This window comes from Toxotes jaculatrix, chromosome 4 (assembly GCF_017976425.1).
Source record: "Toxotes jaculatrix isolate fToxJac2 chromosome 4, fToxJac2.pri, whole genome shotgun sequence".
NCBI lineage: Eukaryota > Metazoa > Chordata > Actinopteri > Toxotidae > Toxotes > Toxotes jaculatrix.
The window spans coordinates 5,929,035-5,941,669 of NC_054397.1; the positions used below are offsets into that span (position 1 = coordinate 5,929,035).

The following is a 12,635-nucleotide window of genomic DNA, read 5'->3' on the forward strand; positions in this document are numbered from 1 at the left end:
CGGACACGCGCTGAGCCTGAGCAGAGGCAGGAAACACGCAAATGAGGACGCGCTCCGAAGGGAAAACAAGCCTGGAGTTCATTTTCTAGTCAGATGACCGGAGATGTCGGTTTCTGTGTTAATACACGGCACATTCCCCAGACCGCAGACCCCCAGAGGCCCCCCAGTAACATGAGAACTGTGAGGGTTAGGACAAAGAATTGGCCCAGTGAGAGAACCCCAGTTCATATGGTTTTATATGATTTTTAGATGCCTCCTTTTCACTCTGATCTCAGATCAACAAGAAAATATGATTGGACAAAACCTGTATCGGATGGTGATCCATCATGTTGATCCATCATGTTGATCTTGGCTTTGGACCCCCTTCACTGTTATAGGTCATATTTACTGTGAACCCTTTAGTTGTGTAAAAGTTGTGATACCACAGTGTAAAATTACTTAATTACTAATGCAAGTAAAAGTACAGAAGTATTACCAGAAAATTAAGTACTAAAAGTAAAAAGACTCCTTATGCAAAAGGTCCCTGTTATATTATATTATATTATATATTATATATTATATTCCAGTGTTATATTACAGCACACCCATGGTTTATCTGATGAGCAATATCTAAAATAATAGTAATTTTTCAGGGTTTAATGAGCTACGAGAAAGATCTGTAAGTCCTAACATACATACATAACGTGCATATACAGGGCCTTTAATCTATAATAATGCATCATACTTTATCATAGGTTGATTGTATTATACTGTCATGTTTGTCTGCATAACAAACGTAACTAGTAAATATAGCTGTGAAAAGTAGTTTTACTTTGGGTAAAACTATAAAATAGCTTAAGTATAGTACTTGAGTGAATGTTACTCTCCATCACTGATACTTTGGTACTGAGCCCTGATGTGAAACCTCAGTCTTGAATTCAAACTTAAATTTGATGTTTTTGGTGTAATCCTGTGGGGCCCACTGCTAATATAAAGACCATCAAAAAAAAAAAAGCTAGATTGAAGTAATTTTCTCATGAAGCTGTAAAATGTTTTACACTGTAAACAGCTCAATAACAGACCTGATTCTACTTATGACCATTTGACAAACAAATCAATCCCTATTTAGAATTCTTCTGTAGAGTATGTGCACGCAAGCAAAGGTTCTGCCCTTAGTCACATTACAGCTGGTATGTAATACTAAACAAAAGTGCACCTACTATTAAATAAAACAGGACCAAGGTTTGCCAGTAACATTACAACAGAAAAGTTAACTGAGTCACTGTTTATTCAACAAATGCAACTTTACAGTTTGATGCAATAGTTTCAATATTACTGAAACACCATCTTTTGTATGCTCCATTATTCTGTTATTTTTCATTTAGTTTCTTCATTCAGGATTGTTGTGCAGCTCAGGGGCAGCAGTTTCTGGCCAATGACAGTATCTGCATAACACAAACCTAAAAGAGACAAATACAGATTAGACTGGAACATTTTTTGTGACCGGAAAAAAGGGAAATAATTTGCGTTAGCCTCAGATAAAAGTTAGAATCAGGAGCTGGTAGCTCTCATACGAGGTGTCAGAAAAAGAAAAAAAAGTTCGTCATCACTGGCGTCACTGTATCATACATATGCAACATGTACACAGACTTACCAGTAAAATAAACCAGATCCCCAGTTATCTGTCATTAGCAGGACGATCAAGAGTATTAATTTCCAGTCTTGAATCTACCTGTAACGGGGGGGGAGGATCAGTTATAAGCCACATAAAGAAACTACTAGCATCATGCGTATATATGTATTTGTTGTAAGAGCCTCAGGAAAAAAGCTAGAATCAGGAGCTGGAGTTCAGCTCTCATAGTAGGTGTCAGAAAAGTGTATTTAATTTTGTCATCATCGGCTATAAAAGTGTTCAAATGCCAACATATTACATGGACTCACCGGCTCTCAAACCTAGCTGTGTCACCCTGGGCCAGTAAGAACCTCGATCATGTGAAACACAGCGGCCTTGGATCTTTGTCCAGCTGTGAAGCCTCCATTCTTACCTGTAAGGTGATTTCAAGTGTTAAAACACAGTCAGGGGAAAAGTGACAGTGTTGAGGTTAAAGACTGCACTAAATATACTGATAATGCGGCCTCAGAATAAAGTTAGAATCAGGAGCTGGAGTTCAGCTCTCATAGTAGGTGTCAGAAAAGTTTATTTATTTTGTCGTCACCGGCCGAAATGACTTCACACAACCAAAAGACTGACCAGCAGACTCACCAGCTCCTCCACCTCAGCACCATCACATTGTCCCTGTGAAACTGAGCTCAGCTCCCAAGTCTTTCGTCTGCTGTAAAGACAGCACCATCCACCCCTCAGTGTCCCCACTGTCATCTGAAAGGAAATATAGATGATTGGACGCAAACATTAACATTTTAATATCCTATTTTTAATCATTTAAAACTGTTTTCCTTGAGCTTCGAAAGGCTTTTGACTCAGTAAATCAAGGGATTCATTCATTCATTATCAATCAATCAGAATGTATTTGTATTGCACTTATTCATACAAACACACTGTAACATTACACAAATCCCACCCCCAAAATCAGAAGTGGACATCTTCAGCCTCTTATTGTGTTTCTTTTCTGTCCTGCTGCAACAGGCCACCCACGTGTTGCTGCTCAGACCAACATGGCAGCCTTTGGTCCTCCACATGTGAACAACATTATACTCACTCGTCTGACTCCTCTCCGCCTGAACAGCTGGGCCTCCCTGGGACATGCTGAACCACTCTTCGACAGAAAACAGGTGAGTTAAGCTTTTTCTTTTCGGTCATGGTGTAATGCTTGGAGAGGTTGCGGAGCTCCGCTTCCCTCATTAAGCTGCGACTTAAAGAACTTCGTGTGGCCGAAGCTATGAACATATATACGGCTCCGGTCCAGCACAGAGTCCCGCCCCTTCCTGGGCTGTGCTCTTTCGACTTTCTGAAAAGCGGAGAAAGTGTTGTAAGATTTTCTGACCATATTCTGCGCTTATTCTGCCTCCATCAATGTGCTGGACAGCGCCGTCTGAAGTACTTACCATTTAAAAACCGCTAAAACGACAATTTTTGTTAGCATCTTAAAACTATATCTCCCATGAGTCTTAGATTCAGAATCGTTCTCAAAGCCTTATGGGAGCTGCAGTTTTATACCTGAGGGTAGGATAACGATAGCAACACCAAAGATGTTTGTTAGCAACAGTACTACTTATTTGAATTACAACCATATAATCTTACATTTATGATGCATTTATTTTTTGTACTATTCCTTTAATCACATGCGCGTTTAAGCACAATGATAAACGTTCCCGTGCGCATGCGCTCAGACTAACGGAAATAAATATGTACATGTAAAACATATAAACTATTTTTCTCAAGCTGTACAGTAACAGGGTAAAGTGTAGGGGCTATCAAGTGTTGTTTCAAAGCCTTCTTTACACTGCCAGGTGGTTTCTGACACTTCCTTTGCTATATAAAATAAACACACACTCAAAGAGTCACGCAAGGTTTAATTTATACATTTATTCTGATCACAGCTGTACAGGAATGCATCATCACAGCAGAAACACAACCTAAACCCAACCATGGCACAACAGCCGTCACAACACATCCAGAACTCAACCATAAATGTACAGGCTTCAATCAGCTCACCTCAATTCAATGTCTAGAATTACCAGTATCATCATTATTATTATTATTTTTATTATTCACATAGAACCATCTGTCTCTCAAATATATCTTTGTTTTCAAAGAGCATAAAAATACAAGTAGACTCTTCATTGGGATGAACACTGGTGGCTGATCCACTGTCTGGCCTACATGAGGGACCACTGAAAACAGGGGAGCCAAGGAGGAGCAGAGCCAAATTATTACAGCTTATGGGGGGGGGGGGGGGTGGAGGGGGCTCATATGGGCTCAAACAAGGCTTCTCAATGGTTACAGGAGGACTGCAGACAGGGCGACTGATTTCAGGGATCATATAGGACTCACAACTCAACCTAGGAGCTACTTTTGACATCACAGACACACAAGGATTGAGGGTTTGTGAGGAGTCAGAGAAAACCATTAAACATTTTGGAGTGGAAAACAAGCAGAAAGGAGACAAAAATTAATTCTAAAAATATGAAAGAACACTACCAAGGCACAGAGAGATGCAGAGTTAACAGAGTGGACACAAAGGGAGATAAAAAGAGGAGGCGACAAGATGCAAGGTGGGCAGATTAGAGGCAGTTTCACTAACCAACACTAGAGGGAGCTCTAGCAGCTCAAATACCCAGGTATATTATAAACTCTATGTATGTATACTGGATGTACTATATAAAGCATTGAAATATAGGATTATCTTTTAAAAACACTGTTCACTGCAGCAGGACAAAGGGATACACCGCATGAGTGTGCTTGTATATATGTGTTGTTCCATGTGTATGTGTTTGTCCGTCTTTGTAATGTATGTGTGTTAGATTCATTTCCAAGCAAACCTCCATAGGTGGAGCTAAACACCAACAAAGCAGAACACCAGAAAGATTTAAAACCACTGTCTTGTGTGTGTGTGTGTTGTGTGTGTTTCTGTTTCTGTGTGTGTGTGTTGTGTGTGTTTCTGTTTCTGTGTGTGTGAGTGTCTCAAAATTCATGGACACACATCTATATCGTCATTCTGATCATTAGTATAACTACTGTACGAGTGGGAGGACATTGACATGAGCATCAGCAGGGACTACACACACTCATAACGACAACAACGGCAACAATAACAACAACAGCAACAACAACAACATGAACAGGGACAACACACACGTCAGGAAGTCCGGCTAACCACAATCCTCTGCTCACACCGAAGAGAAATAGAGGCTACGATTCATCTGGAAAAATGCATCCTGTTGACATCACAGGAGTGAGACGGGCTCAGAAAGTGGCCTGTCTTTCCGTGTGCTTTTAAAAATTCTCTCCAGTGTCTCATCTGTATGCATCTTGTCTGTCTATCTAGCTACCTATCTGCCTGTCTGTCAGTCAGTTTGTGCTTATTTTTGCAAGCAATATGCTTATCTATCTGTCTCCCTGTCTGACTGAGTTAGCATCTCTGTCCTAGCCAGAGTCTGCAGAGATAAAAGGATGAGGGAAATGATTGTGCTTCTCGGTCCACACAGCCATCTGAGGCCGGGCGGCGGTGACTCGCTGGGCAACGGAGGTCAGAGGTTGTGTGGGAGCGGCCTCCTCGCATCGGGAGGCGTACTAGAGCTACTGCACCAGACGAAGAGGACTCCCTCCTCGGTATACTGTACAAGGCTACATGAGAAGCGCTCGCGCAGGAGGGACACACTCCCAAACACACACACTCTCGGAGCGCCAGCATCAAGCCTTGGGCGAGCTTTCTTGAGACACCTACACATGATGGGGGGGGGGGGGGGGGGGGAGGGAGGGTAAGGGAAAGGGCTCATTGGAAATGAGACGTGGGCAGGAGATCAGTCGAGCATTGCATCCAGTTGGTCTGCCAAGTCGTCAAACATGCTGCCGATGTCATCCAAGATGGAGACTGTTGTCTTTTTGCTGGAAAGAGAGCTGGGAAGAGGATGACAAAAAAGTTAGAGTTCATCTGATAATGAGGCAGAAACATTCACAGTAGATTAGAGATGTTTTCCTTCACTGTTAATCAGAATTTGAAAGATTTCTTTAAGCGGTAACTCCATTAGGCTGTGTTTGTGGCCACCTGGAGTTTGTCTCCACAAACTCCCGAGGGAAGTATTCGGCTCTTTAGCTGCTAAATGTGCCACTATATCCACCAGCTAGTTACTGACTGTGGCTGTTTGTTGCTAATAGGGACGGCTGTTTCTTTCTTTTCCTGACAGCTTCTTGCTGTTTGAACTGTGGTGAACGTGATCCAAACCGTAAAGTTGCAGGCCACACAGCTAAACAACGAGCAGATTCAGGCGATAGTTCTGAAAAGTTATAATCCTTAAATTTTTCTCTATAAACACTCACTCATTTTGTGCGTCCTCCTCTTTGATTTTGTGCTCCACAGCCTGCAGAGCTGCAGCCAAGGAGGCACTGGTCTCCTCCAAACGATGCTGCACCTCCCCCTCCTGCTCTGCTCCCTCTGCTTGACTCTCCACCTCTTCTCTCGCTCCTTCTTTCCTTGAGGACTTCTTCTCCAGCTCCCTCTGACTCTCTTCGTGTGCCCTCTTCCTCTCCTCCTCCTGCTCTTTGTGCCTCTTGTGCTCCCTCTCTCTACTCCTCTCCTCTTCCTCTCTCCTCCTCTCCTCTTCCTCTTCCACCTCCCGTTCTCCCAGCAAGTCGATGGAGAGACCAGCGATGGAGGAGCGGGGAGGTTTAACAGGGTGCGAGGAGGGGGTGGAGGGACTCTGGGCCGGAGAGGGGGATGTAAGAGGGAGTCCCGGAGAGAGGGAGGGAGCAGAAGGGGTGTCAGGAGCTGGAAGGGGGGCGGCAGAGAGCGGAGAGGAGGGTTTGGGGGCCGGGGTGGGACTGGTAGCACCAGGACTGTGGCTCATGGTGGCTGAAGCTACTATTGCCTTGCCTGGTTTAGGTGCTGTTGGAGGCCCACGTGGTTTGGGGGATACAGGGGGAGGAACACGCTTCGGCTCTGGTCAGAGAGAATGTTATCAGTTATAAATATTGTTCACAACAATATGAAGTCATAACACAAGCTGTATAATAGTATACAATAGTATTGCAATAGCATCAAAAACACTCACAGTGGAGACTCATTTGGTTAGTTACACTATTAAACACAGTCCAGTTCTCCGTGATGTGGGCTTATTATTGTGTGCTAAATGAATTATTCCAAATTAAATCAATAAAATATGTTTTATATTACACAGTCAGGTAAATCACAGCCATGATAAATCAGGTTCCTGACCAACAAAGTAAAAATGATATAGTTTAGAGACAATAACCTGCATCACTGGATAAAGCTCTTGAAGTTTTCTACAATAGAAACAGCTGATTGAATTAGCTGTGACACTGCTAATGCCAACTGTAACTTTGCACTGCAGATTGTTTTTTTAATCGTTATCTGTGGTTTATGTTGGGTTGTCAGACACCACATAAATGTGTAACTCACCGGGGCTCTGTGCCGTCTCAGCGTTGTCAGGCCCGGGTATGGGCACCCTGCGGGTTGGTGTTGGGGGTTCAGCTTGCGTCTTCCTCAGGCTTACTGTGGATGGTTTGGGTGAGACCGCTGGCTTTAGAGACTTCCTGGCCTCCATCCACTCACAGCTCTCTCTGCTGGTCTCCGTCCTGTCAGAGACCTCAGACACCGGCCTCCGCCTCAGGACCACAATGCCGTTCTGCTGCGCCTCGCTTCCGTTTTTCTGGCTACTATCTGTCTGACTGCTAGGAGAGTCTGATTGGTTATTGCTTTGAATGACACTCTGAGGATGCTCAGACATGCGTGGTCTCCTGCGTATGGTTTCAGACCCTGTTGTCATGGTAACAACAGTGGTAGCCACGGATGCAGGTGCTTCAGAGTTTGTCGCCGGGGTATGCGGCTTCCTTCGGAGTGTCACCGTGCCGTCTGAGATCTCTGTTGCTGAAGTGACCACAGTGGAGCGGGGCCTGGGCTCTGGACGCTGCAGGGGTGGTTGCCGAGGTAACAGGTCAATCTGATCACCAGGGATGCCTTCTGGTCCACTGATGGTCCTGCGCCGACTCATGGCATCATCTTCCTCAGATCCAAGACCTCCTGCACCGGCCTGGCGACGAAGTAAAGGTGGACTCACCTGGAGATCACATGATTGTTAAACAAGCATGTTACCACTAAAAAAATGTAAAATATGAAACACAAAGACACCCACCTGTAGGTAGTTGGTGCTGCCTCCCAGATTCTTCGGCAGGGTCTTTGCTCCACCCACGATGGATGTTTCCAGCATGGCGGCGAGGCTGCGAACACTCCCAGAAGCCCCCTCTGATCTCTCCAGGCCTGCTGAGTCCTGAGCTCTTAAAGCTGATCCCAGGCTGCCGCAGTCACTGGCCCGCCGCTCTCGATAGGTGGGCAGCCCTAGTAGTCCGTCCCCCTGCCCCTCTCCCTCCCCGTCAGCCCCAGTAATGGAAGAACAGGACCGTTTAGGTGGTGTTGGGGGCCGACCTTTCCGACGGGGACGGAGGGTTACAGATGATTGGCTGCGGTTAACAGTGACATCATTAGCGGCAGTACGTGCTGAGCTGCTGCGGCACACGGTGGCATATCTAGAGTCTGATTCTGAGCCAATTAGACTGTGAGTTCTCCGTCGCTCTTCCTCCTCGCTGGGCAGCCGAAGCAGTGGTACTGACGAATCCACTGCCACCATCTGAGTGGAGGGACGAGGCCGAGCCCTTGGGGACGCCTGCTGGGTCCGGGCATGTGGAGGGGTTTGTGGTGGGGTTTGTGGCGGGGTTTGTGTTGGTGTATGAGGAGGAGTTTGTGAATGTGTGAGACCCGGGCGAGGTTTGGCCAGGGGGCTGGGGGCACCGTCCTTATGCCTCCTCACTTCCCTCCGGGGCTCTGACCCGATGCTGCCACCTGGGCTCGATGGAGGCGTAGAGGGGCCCTGAGGAGGCTCAGATCCACTTTCTCCTCTCTGTAGCTCCTTCAGTCTCTTCACTCCCAGCATCAGTTTCTTCTGATGGCCTGAGGGGAGGCAGTGGTGTGGAGAAGAATGGAGCAACAGTTATTGTAAGGTAGGGAGATAATGAAAACATATTGAGACTTCAAAGTTAGAAGAGATTCCCGAGTATGTATTGATTATGTATTGAATAACCACAACATGGTTAATTACCCAGAAAATTGTGCCAGTAGGCATGATCGTAAAATCTAAAACAGAAGTTCCCAATCCCCAGGCTGTTATCTGTTAAATACGATATTAGGCTATTTGAGTTTCACTGAAATGTTTCATTGAAATCAAGTTCAAATTATGTTAACTTTTAATTTGTGTTTAGTTTATAGCAACTTCTCGTTTCTTTTTAATTAAGATTAATATTTATATTTCATTTGCTTTGCTTATTTGCTTTGCTTTTAACTGTTAACAAAATGAATGTTGTGTGGTTGATGACAGCTATTATCAGCACAGAGAAGCTGAATAAATTCAGTCCAAATGTTCCAGACAAAATGACAGAACTTATATGACATTTAATTCTTTTATGTGTACTTTTGGTAACATGGGACATGAGGAGTCTTCAAAATAAAATCTGTACAGACTGAAGTCTAGTCCACTTATGACTCTTTTATTCATTAGTTTTGACAATCATACTTGTAACTTACATCAAATGAACAAAATGAAAGCTCATCTATTGTTGTTTTGTGATTGTATAATCTTATGTCCATCTTAATAATGTATCTGTGACTTACCAAGCTTAGTGATGCCAATCTCTTGCAGATCTTCAAGGCTGATGTCGGAAATGAAGTCAATGTTTTCATACCCATTCTGCACCAGAACCTGGTAGTACTGACTAAGACCCAGGTGAGACAGCCAGTCTGCCAGATTGGCCTAAAACACACACAGCGACACACATAAACATGGGCATGCGCTATAAAAAGCTTGTGTGCATTTTGCAAGATAAAGAACAGAACTGTGTTTCTGACAAAACTGTTTCTTAACAAACTGAAAGAGCTGCGTGTGTATGTGCTTGTGTGCGTGCAGCTGACAAAACTAAACATCTCCTTCCTTTTCTGGTTTGTATAGTACACGTGAGAGCCTTACAGGCTTGTGGTCTGGAAGCCAGTCTGTGGAGGGCAGCTTGCTGATCTCTGATGTTAACTTCTTCCGATGTCCAGGCTTCATGACCCCAATCGCCGTCAGGTCCTTCAACGCAAAGCACACTTAGTCACATCAGGAATTCAACACAGCTAATGTAGGTGTTTTTTTTAAAATCTCTTTTGAATGTAAGCAATTTTATGTGCATGTTTGGCATTTGGACATGAGCTGCGTGTGATATGCCTTCAGGAATATTTTGCTTTGGATAATCTTCTGATGAGTGTCCCCTGCCCTTAGGGGGTTTACGTCATACCACTGTGTCTGCTTCAGTGCACATACACAAACACACACGCACACACAATGGCACTCGAAACACAATCAAGGACAAACACAGAGTAGCGTTTACAGCACAGACTGGAACACACGGCCATGTGTGAACACAGTATGTAAATGAAGCAGACAGAGTATGAGGAGTGACTGGTTGAGGCTCAGGACTCACACCGGGGGGTCAGGTGACAGAGACAGGAGGGTCATGATGACATCATCCAGGTCAGTGGGGAGCTGATTTGAGAGCTGAGCTGTGCGGAGCCTTGACAGACAAGGGGCGGGGCGTGAGGGGGTCAGGGGTCATGACCTTACCTCAGGGGTCATGCGGCTAATGGTGTCTAGATCATATCCCGCGGTGAGGAAGTGGGTGGTGTAGAACTGCAGCTGAAACTCACCCAGCCACGCCACTACTGCCTGCTTCTAGAACACAGAACACAGAACACTACTGCCTGCTTCTAGAAGAGTCCACGGGGTTCTTCTAGAGCACAGAACACACGCCTGTTCTAGAACACAGCATATCAGCCAGTTCTAGAACGCAGGAGAGAAGACTGTTCTAGAAAACAGCATAGAAACTTCCATTGTAATTCCAGAATTTAACCCTGCTCTACAGAAAAATCTAGAAAGCCAGGAAGGGGAACCTGTTCTGGAACATGTAATAGAGAGCTGTTCTACAAAGCAGAATATAAAACACAGAGCTACATCTTTAACTTACAGAGCAATAATCCTGCAGTACTTCCAAGGTGCACAATGCCAACACAAATTCAAAGAAAGATACTGCCTACATTTATCCTCACAAAAAACAACTGTTTCAAAAACACAGCCACTGAAATGTGCAGTAAGGAATGGTACTGTGGATTTTTTTAGAATGCACATTACTTTACTTACTAAATGGAAATATAACAATCCCCACTCACCCCTGGTTGTAACTGGCCCCACAAATGTATTTGCACGTTTTGAGCTCTCTGCCACTACCTCAATACACTGGAGGTGAATGGAATTTCATTCATGATGCTCATGGCACTGAAACATTACATTTAAAAATCTTTTAAAGCAATGTGTGTTTCCAGACATTACATTTATTTGGCTGACGTTTTTGTCCAAAGTGACAGATGGGGGAGGAATATTTTGGTAAAACAGAAATAGATTAAGGTAAAAATAGCAAAAATGGTTCAGAGCGAGGGCTGAGAAAAGGTTTCTGTTTTTGAAAGGAGTCTGTCAGTTTTGGTCGTGGATTTGAGCATCACAAATAAATATCCATTTACCTGTATCATGGTACCTGTACCATATATTTGTGATTGACTTTAGTGTCAGAGAATGCTGGATGAAATCAACCAATGAGGACACACTACGGACACAACTGCTTTTGCTGCTATAACGGAACACTGCTGTCGCCTGGCAACCAGTTAATACTTGATTCTACAATGAGGCGTCTGCTTGATTCTAGAACACACAGAGATAGAACTTAACCCTCGGCTTCACAGAACACACAGAGCTGCTGGCACGTTCTAGAGCAGAGCGGCAACATGTTGGGTGCAGTGTGGTGTGAGGGCAGGGGGTGGGTGGAGGGACAGAAGGTAAGACAGCAACTGACTCCTCAATGTGTCTGTCACTCTGCCTGTCTCCATGGCGACACACTCGCACGCCCATCCTCAGGGTGTCGTCTGTTCAGGTGTAACACGACCGCCCTGGCAGACACCCACTGTCTCAACCCCACCCGTGTGTAGATGCATTTCTCTCAAACCAAAGCGCTGGTTGAGAAGAAACCGTAGCGAGAGAGAGAGGGAGAGAGAGAGAGAGAGAGAGAGAAAAAAGGGAGGCCACAGAGTGAACCAATCTGCCATCCAAAAACTCACTTTCCCATCATCCTCCTCTGCCTTCCGCTCAAACGACCGCTGTTCATGAACTGTGCAAGTGGAAGAGCCTTGGGCTGGATGTGGACAGGCCAGACAATGAAAAGAAAGAAAAGGGAAAAACCACAAAATCTTCTTAGTAAAGGACAATTTTGTTAATTAATGATTACTTACTAGAGAACGTGTAATTACGTATTAATTACAGTGAAAATGGAAACATGTTCTATACTTCCTAATTTATTGAAAATGGAAATTTTGTAGTTATTTCTAGTTATTCAAGAAATTAACAGTTTCCTGTGAACTCCTCTTTCTCTGAAGTCAATGCTCACTTGAACTCTGTTCCAGAAAATAATTAAAAAGAAGTTTGATTTTTAAAATGCTGCAAAGCCAGGGAATGGTATTGTCTAGTGATCAAGCGCAGTCTTAGCCGGTGAGAGGCAGTGGAGAAATTGAAATCAAGTCATATTTATATTGCCTGGGTCGTCCTTCATAATAATTTGGAAACAGTGTTCGTGCTTGGTGGACTTTTTCCTCACATATCATTTAAACAGATTAAACAGCAGCAGATTACAACGGATTAAAATACACTAATTTATGTTTCTTTAAAAGTGAGATTAGTAAACTGACCACAAACCCAGTGCTTAATTTTAAACACCATATTAATGTCTGTACAACGAATTCTCAACCGATAACAAGAGCGCAGCTGCTTACACAAATGTAAACTTGTAAATGCCTTGTCAATAATAAAGCCCCATAATTAAAAGCAATCCCTGA

At 44.1% G+C, this 12,635-nt stretch overlaps 1 protein-coding gene, 1 long non-coding RNA gene and 3 other non-coding genes across 5 annotated transcripts in view; all 5 read right to left on the minus strand.

Moving 5' to 3' along the window:
* Positions 1 to 1,241: 1,241 nt before the first annotated feature.
* LOC121180943 lies at positions 1,242 to 2,890 on the minus strand. The gene is made up of 5 exons (XR_005893980.1): positions 2,697 to 2,890; positions 2,243 to 2,356; positions 1,921 to 2,024; positions 1,634 to 1,711; positions 1,242 to 1,439 (listed from the first exon to the last, which is right to left on the minus strand). It is a non-coding gene; the product is annotated as an uncharacterized LOC121180943 (long non-coding RNA).
* LOC121181440 lies at positions 1,509 to 1,594 on the minus strand. The gene has a single exon (XR_005894031.1). It is a non-coding gene; the product is annotated as a small nucleolar RNA SNORD60 (small nucleolar RNA).
* On the minus strand, positions 1,791 to 1,881 carry LOC121181439. Its single transcript, XR_005894030.1, has one exon. It is a non-coding gene; the product is annotated as a small nucleolar RNA SNORD60 (small nucleolar RNA).
* Positions 2,112 to 2,200, minus strand: LOC121181437. The gene has a single exon (XR_005894029.1). It is a non-coding gene; the product is annotated as a small nucleolar RNA SNORD60 (small nucleolar RNA).
* A 658-nt stretch (positions 2,891 to 3,548) lies between the features above and the next one.
* si:dkeyp-9d4.3 (caskin-1) overlaps positions 3,549 to 12,635 on the minus strand; it is a 30,211-nt gene continuing 21,124 nt past the window's right edge. Inside the window, exons 15-22 of the mRNA XM_041036509.1 lie at positions 11,865 to 11,932; positions 10,324 to 10,431; positions 9,691 to 9,792; positions 9,339 to 9,477; positions 7,810 to 8,621; positions 7,077 to 7,734; positions 5,978 to 6,596; positions 3,549 to 5,557 (exon numbers count right to left, since the gene is read on the minus strand). Coding sequence (XP_040892443.1) covers positions 5,461 to 5,557; positions 5,978 to 6,596; positions 7,077 to 7,734; positions 7,810 to 8,621; positions 9,339 to 9,477; positions 9,691 to 9,792; positions 10,324 to 10,431; positions 11,865 to 11,932 — 2,603 coding nt within the window. The 3' untranslated portion in view covers positions 3,549 to 5,460. The remainder of the gene's footprint in view (positions 5,558 to 5,977; positions 6,597 to 7,076; positions 7,735 to 7,809; positions 8,622 to 9,338; positions 9,478 to 9,690; positions 9,793 to 10,323; positions 10,432 to 11,864; positions 11,933 to 12,635) is intronic.